General features: G+C 45.4%; 1 protein-coding gene across 2 annotated transcripts; it reads right to left on the bottom strand.

The window, feature by feature from the left end:
- Positions 1-1,747: 1,747 nt before the first annotated feature.
- LOC102380752 (hibernation-associated plasma protein HP-20-like) lies at positions 1,748-5,028 on the bottom strand. Of its 2 annotated transcripts, XM_006028024.3 has the most exons (4): positions 4,716-5,028; positions 3,778-3,954; positions 2,762-3,017; positions 1,748-2,022 (listed from the first exon to the last, which is right to left on the bottom strand). In XM_006028024.3, exons 1-4 carry the CDS (start codon positions 4,726-4,728, stop codon positions 1,938-1,940), a joined length of 531 nt encoding a protein of 176 aa, XP_006028086.1. In that variant the 5' UTR covers positions 4,729-5,028; the 3' UTR covers positions 1,748-1,937. The 2 variants fall into 2 exon arrangements, with proteins under 2 accessions (XP_006028086.1, XP_006028085.1); XM_006028023.3 differs by lacking the exon at positions 1,748-2,022 and having other exon boundaries at positions 2,345-3,017.
- Positions 5,029-7,582: the final 2,554 nt, after the last annotated feature.

Below are 7,582 nucleotides of genomic sequence, written 5' to 3'. Positions count from 1 at the left end.
CCGTAAAACCCCAGCCTCCACCATTCTGGTGGGTTATAATATCGGAGGGGAGTAGGGCCAGGCATGCCCAGGGAGGGGCACCTGAACCCAGAGTGGGTAGTGGGACCAGGCATGCCCATGTGAGGCACCTGATCCCATAGGGGTGTAAGACCCCATGGAGTAGTGGGGCCAGGCACGCCCATGAGAGACACCTGAGCCCATGGGGGTGTAAGACCTTGGAGCCCCAGAAAATGGGTTAAGTGTGTTGAGCCCAAGGAGGGGGTGAGAGGAGAGGTGGGGTCTTGGCCAAGGGGCAAGTGTGTGGGGGCCCAGGTAAGTCTTTGGATGCCTGAGGCCCCACGTGGGCCTGAGGCCAAGTTGGTGGCACAGAAGGAGCCGCAAGTAAGTGGGGCGAGTAATTGGCCAATGAGGGATGAGTTACTTGGCGTGGGGCTAGAGGTGAAAGCCCAGGTTTTGACTAATTTCCTGGCCACAACATAGATGAGGGTCACAGGAGAGGCCCAAAAGGCTATGCCACAGTTGGCCAAGGTGAGAAGGGATAAATCTGATGACCCATGTGGTCGGTCAAGGGAGAAGGGCAGGGTGAGTGAGGCCCAGTAAAGGGCGTGAGTGTGAGAGGCCTGGTGAGAGCAGGTGGAGTGATAGAGGCCCCAGTGAGAGGGGAGCTGTATGAGTGAGGCTCTGAACAGGGGAGCATGAGAGAGTTCTAACTGTGGACTGAGTTTGCCCAGCCTCAGTCCAGAGCATAGACCAGCTCAGAGATGACATCTGTGAGGCATGGGACATGATAAAGAGAAGGTCGGAGTCATGTGTTTACTGCTTGTAAACAGCAGGGCGCTGGAAGGGCAGCTTCCCGTATAATTAACATCATAATTAGTTTACAACAAGGTGTGGCAGGCGAGTAAAGTGGGCAGCTTGCCCAAAGACAGGTGGCAGGACGGCATTGTGACCTGGCCTGGGAGTTTGCCTCTGTCACACTTTCCCCTCCCATCAGTCTCTGAACTTGTCCTTTCTCTTTTCCACCGCTTGCTCGTTCCCTTTGTCTTTGGAAATGGGTTGGCAAAGCCAGTCTCCACACTTCCAACTTTTCATCCCAGTCTCAGTCTCTTTACCAAGCCAATCCTTATCTTCCCCTCTGGATTTGCTATCCTAGTCTCTTCCCACCATTCCTTAATCTCTTGGTTCAGCCAATCCCATTTTACTCCTCCTCCTAGTTACTGTGCCTAGCCAGGCCTAATTCTGTTGGCACATTCTTGCTCCTTGTCATATCTATCTGTCCTCTCTATAACTTCCTTCTCCCAATCCATGGCTTGCCCTTCGTAGTCCAAGTCCTGATTCCTTTTCCCAACAGACCTACTCTCTGTTTGTGGCTCTTCGTCCTATTTTATTGCCTGGCTTCCAGTTCTCCTTCCTCTTTCGCTTCCTAGCTTCCACTCCTGATCTCCTTATACAGCCTCTGTCAGTATCCTTTATCTCTAGTTTAGTCCAAGTTTTTCCCTGTTTCTGCCCTTATCTCCCTATTTCCCTCTCTCTTGTCAATCTCTAGCAGTGCCGTAGCAATGTGGGGGCAAGTGGGGCAACTGCTCCGGGTGCCAAAGTGAAGGGGCGCCAACAGGTGCTGCCCAGCCAGGGTGGGGTGCAGGACAGAGCCGAGAGTGACTCGCTGGGGGGACACAGGGGAAGGGCAGCTCCCACTGCTGCATGCACTCCCGGGCAAGTATTGGGGAGGAGGAGGCATGTGCCCCCTGATCTCTGTGCGGGGTGAGGGCAGGCTGCTGCTGTGGGCTTTGCCCCAGGTGCCAAACTTTATTACTACAGCACAGAGTGATCTCTAGTCCTGGTCATCTCCTACAGGTTCCTTGTTCCAGGCTGCTCCCTCAGGGGGTCTGAACGCTGCATTCAGTTCAAATGCTTTCTTCTTCTCCACTACCTAGGTGTCAGCTTGAGGGCACTGAGAACCTGAGGAAGGCAACAGTCCTTCTCCCTGTTCTGATGCCTGAGCTAGACACCAGCCTGCACCAGCTGGGAAGCAGAACAGCAGGAAAAGTTGTTCTTAGCATCAGGTAGACTCATGGGCAATTCAGACAGCATTTACCTGGAAGCTAGCTGCAAAGCTCTATTACAAAAGACATAACCCTGACCAAAATGCTCCCCCACTATTAGATGTATAGACCTTTTTCCAAAACAGGGACTACTAAAGAGCTTATCAGAGCGAAAAAATTTCCAGAAATATTTAACATGGAATGACAGAATAGCCCCCTTCAAAGAAGTAGTTGAAACGTTTGGGCTTTAACATTCCAAAAAACAGCCTGGGGCAGTCACACCGCCCCAAAAATTCCAGCCCCAAAGCTATAACTTTGAAATCGTAATGAAAAAAACAGAAAACGGGATTTAATAATGAGCAGCATTATGCAGCCTTAATAATTGATGCTCCCACCTGTGTGTATAATATGGTATTAAATGCTACCAGAATCTCTTGCCCTATACTCTGGGAATATTATTATCCTGGCACTCTGCAGAAATCTAACTTTCAAATATCAGATAAGCCAAAAAGTAGCTTGTGTGTGTTGCTCCATTACTCTCCTGATGCGCTTTTAACCAGACTTTATCACCCTTCTCCAGCTTTAGGATGGTACTTCCTGACACATTTTCATAAGCTTTTAGTGTTGTCTGATATGTTCCTACTATGCCCTTGCCATTTTTCATCAAAAGAATGGTTGTGGTATTCGGGTATAACTCTACATGGTATGCAAAGTAATACCTGCCAGATCCCTGGAGTTTGAAAATTCCTGTGGCCAAATCAAAATGATGCTGGTCATTATAGAGGACCTCATTAAAAATAATGGGTTGTTCAGGAGGTGGATAATTTTTGCCCAGTTTCGGAGCAAAAGCAGATTTTTGAAGACATGGGCATTCTCCTGGGTTTCCTTTTGGTCCAGTAGGGCGTGGTTCTCCTGTTTCACCCCTTGGTCCTAGTTTTCCTGGAGGGTCTTGTTGTCCAAACAATCCTGAGACACCTGAATAGGATTTTTTAAAAATGAACAAGAAACTGATGCCATTTAATTTGCTGAACAAAGCTTGATTAAAGCCCATAAAACTGTTTCTGTTCTTTGGTTGATAATGTCCCCAGTAGATGGTCAGATAAATAAACTACAGTTTAAAATACTGTCTCACCCCCTTCCTCCCTTCAAATAAATAAAATGCCCGCACATTCTGGTCAAAGGCAAACAGCCTCATCTGTATCTCTGCAGAAAGCTTAGACTCCAAATGAAGTGGAGAGTGCCATCCTTAACATGTTCGTAACTGGACATTTTCCTCTCTCTGGGGCCTCCCAAGAAGGAGACGATCAGATGGCCAGCAACAATGGAATTTATCCCCCAGCCAGAGTTGAAACAATTGCAGGGGAAGCAGCTTGCACATATCCTGTGTTTGGACTGCACTGACTGTGAGCAACTCATTTAGTTCAAGCACTGCCCTAATAGAGCTGGCTGGGAGATTGTCTCTCTCTGCCCTAACTCTTACAGCATTCACGTACAGCCCATCCCACTAAGAATAAACAAGTAGCACATATGCTACAGCCCATTTCATACATAGGTTTATTCTACAGAAGGCTTAAGAATGCTCCTATGCTCAACATTTGATTTCTAAGCAACTGTTGATATGAAATTACTCTGATTGTTACTGATTATTAAATTTAAAACAATATAAACAGGTGAAACAGTGCTATTAAACTCTGTTATTCCATTAAATGAACTCAGATTGACCCAGAGAACTTACCAGGCTCCCCTGTATCTCCCTTCTGCCCTTTTTCTCCATTGAGTCCATTTTGCCCATTGTGCCCTGGAATTCCATTGTTCCCAGGAGCACCTGGAGGACCTTGGAGAGACTGTTGAAGAACATGCTTGTCTTCTGATGCCACTGTTGCAGTGAGAGAAATAGCCAAAATCCAAATGCCTGGAGCAGGAGAAAAATGAAAGCCATTCCTTGGAGATTTTCAGTGGAGTTTGGAGAAAAACAAAGTAGTACAAAGCGAAGCGTTTAGATTGGTGTTCCACTTACCTACTTGTGAACTGCACAGTATCTCATGAACTAGATATGCAAAGGGGGCAAAGGTTTAACATCATGATGCTCTTGCACATTTACGCAAAGAATGCCAAATACAAAGGAGGAACTACCTCTTACCATTGAAGGAGGCAGAGTAAAAGTAATCACAGAACAGCACTGCTACTGACTCTAGATTCCCTAAAGCCTATTGATTGTTCCCTTTCCCCATTAAGAGTGAAATCCTGGTCCCACTAAAGTCACTGGCATACATCCCATTTACTTTGATAAGGCTGGAATTTCACTACAGATGTCTGGCCTATACTAGCACAGTAAGAAACAAGCAATTACATTCTCACAAAGAACATACCTGTTGCTACTGTATTGTACACTTTCATAGAGGTATTATTATTCCTGTCCTGAGACTGAATCAGGTGGAATATTTTTAGAAGCTGTCTTGGTATAGAGTACCTCTTTCTCTACTTACTGCCTCCCTGCTGCTGGGAGCATTAAAAGGCAGTTAAATCTACCTCATTCATTTAAATGAGGGCCAGATACCCGTCCCATATAGCAGTTTTTTACACAGTAGAATTCCACTCATGTCAAGATGGTTGCCCTTGGCTTTCACTGCATGAGAAGAAATCAAGCCACATATTTCTGAAAGAACCACATACCTGATAAATACATGCTCTGGGTTTGTCACCTCTCCCGTGACTCCTTCAATAACCTCACTCTTGGTTCACTGCGTTCTCTTTCTCACAGTTTTTTGTAAGACCCCTCCTATGACTGATCAGCATCTTTTATTGTTGTTTCATATACCCACAAGCCCTTGTGTCACTGTCTGTTCTTGTACTCACTTTCCAACCAATAAGATATTTTTCCTGTTTGCATCCCGTTTCCTTATAGTTACCCTTGGGTGGAGTGTCCCAAGACTGCTTTATGTCTTCCCCTAATTAATGTAATTTAAAAAAATAATAATAAACACAGCAGGCTGTATCTAATACAATATTTTTTTTGCTATTCTAATTGTTGTTTTATATGTTGGCCCAAATCAATCCTGATCCAATTCTGGTGAAGTTAATGCTGTTGCAATAAGGGAAAATGTGGCCATTTTTCTAATTGGTCTGCCAGCTGTTGCTGTGGGTTATGCTTTGGGAGGTGGAAAGTGGAACAAATGGGCTATCAGGAAAAAAACCCAAAGTGGTTTAGCCAGCTGGAGAATAGGTTATTATCTAGGAATGCAGAGACCTAGATATGTATATAACAGCTTATGTCCATTCACAAGCCTCTTTTGGCAGCTGCCTTTATTGTACTTACTGGGCACGTCTACACACGTGCATTTACTGTTCAGTAACCAATATTACTGCACGCTATGGGTGCACATCTACACCTGCACGCTTGCACTGTGCAGTAAATATGGCAACTTACACCAGCTTGAGCATAAATTTGATACCTGCATCATACAGGTATCAAATTTACGCCCAGTTAGTTACTGCACAGTAACACTCATGTAGACACCTTACTGCACAGTAACACTGTGTGTGTGGACTGACTTGGGACTAACTTTAGTTCCACATACAGTGTAAATGTACTTTAGCGCCTGCATGTATAGACACCGGCCTATTCCCGCTTACTGCGCAGTAAATTTAAGCCAGTGTAAATGCATGTGCAGACACACCCACTGTGTTTCCTGGGTGGGGGGGAATAGTTACATACAAGAAAACTATTCATGAGACTTTGACCCACTACAAAGTCCTCAGATAAATTATTCTAATTGTACTTATATTTTTTAATACTCATTATTTATTAATTTATTTATGTATTTTTTGATGTATATGCCACACTTTCCAATAGAAGCTCAGGGCAGCTTACAAGAGAAATACAAAATAGCTTATAAAACAGGAAAAACGCTTGTAGAACAGGTGAAAACATAAAACAGAAACCCATTAAACAACATCCCAGACCAGCTATGTTTGCTAAATGGAAGCCCAAATAGCTTTGTTTTCTAAATGCTGGCCCAATAGTGTTTCTGAAAGATGTCCAGCCTTGGGCTCTGGCAGGTCTCAAGATTGGGGGGGGGTACCAGAGCTGAGGGGTCACTATTGAGAGCAATCTCCCACCTATTTTTGCCAAGTAGACTTGGTGCATTGGTGCTACTTGCAGAAGGTTGCTCTTAGCTGACCTTAGGGATCACAGTGGGATCTAAAAGAGAAAGCAGTCCCTTAGGTATGTAGGGTTCAGACTGCTTAGGGCAGGGGTGCTTAACTGCCAGCCGACGGGTGAGATCCAGCCCCTGGTGCCATCTCTTCTGGCTCCCCACAGGAGCGGTGACATTGTTTCCCTGCTGCCAAATGTCCAGACACATGGGGAGCCCCAGGCCCTGTGTGCTAGATCTGGTACCTGATCACAGCACACAGGGCCAGGCATGGGTGGTACCAGGTCCTGGGGCCCACTCCTTGTGTGTGGGGCAGGGAGGGGGCAGCAGCAGGCCCCAGGGCCCAATCCCAGCATGCAGGGCAGAAAGCAGGTGGTACTAGGTCCTGCACAGGGCTCAATCCAATCCGTGGACCAGTGCCACACTACTCATCTGGTCCACTGAGCCAAAAGCTAGAGCACCTCTGATTTAGAGCTGTATCAGCACCTTGAAGCATACCATCAGTCTTTAAGGGCAGCCCCACATAAAGAACATCGCAGTAGTCTAGCTGTGAAGTTAAACAGTACCACATCTAAGTAGTAGCCAAACTTATGGGAAGCATAATTTAATAATACTACTACTTAGCTCTTCTATTGCCCTTTTCATCTGTGAGGCTCAACTCTCTTAAAAGATTGAACAATAGATGCAAGTGCATGGGAAGCAGCTGCAAAGGTCAAAAAGTTATCTTCCATATCAGTGGCATAGGTGATAGGAGGTTTAGCAAGTTAGTGTCTGTGAAGTGCTTTGAAAAAGTAAAGCTATATAAAACACATAACGGTTTTTATAGTACTAGGGGGAGTAGCATTGAGTAATCTTGGTAATTGACACAGAGCAAGAAACTGGGACCAGCAAATTAAGTTCAGGGCTTAGAGTTTGAGGCTGGGCTCTGGAAACTCCAAACTCAGAACCTGGTAACAGAAAATGGAATGTGAAACTCTGATCCGAGAACAATATTTGAAGATCTTGTTTTGTGACTTTGGCTGGCCTGGTTTTATAACAGGCCCCAGGGATTTGGTGCTCAAAGGTCCATAGCTGTGACTTAGTTTTCAGAACCTGCAACACTGTGTTCTCATTCCAGACCTCTCACTTTGGATCTGGGACTAAGATTTTTTTTTGTTTTTAAGCTTGCCAGAGCTCTCAAAGTGCTTTTCACAATTAGTGTTTCAGAATTGTTTTCAGGTGGGCTGCTTGTCCTTGCAAAGAACAGTAAATCCAGCCTTATCTGTGAGAGATAAGAAGACTTGGGGTAATTAGTAGATTCAGCTGGGTAAAGTAGGTGATTTCTCACCTTATTATACTTCAAGTTTGTGTTGGGTACAGGGAAGAGAAGTGTTTTAGTGGAGAAGC

The sequence above is a fragment of the Alligator sinensis genome, unplaced genomic scaffold (assembly GCF_000455745.1).
Source record: "Alligator sinensis unplaced genomic scaffold, ASM45574v1 scaffold409_1, whole genome shotgun sequence".
Classification (NCBI taxonomy): domain Eukaryota; kingdom Metazoa; phylum Chordata; order Crocodylia; family Alligatoridae; genus Alligator; species Alligator sinensis.
The sequence above is the reverse complement of the archived record's forward strand: the minus strand, read 5'-3'. Positions and strand labels throughout refer to the sequence as shown.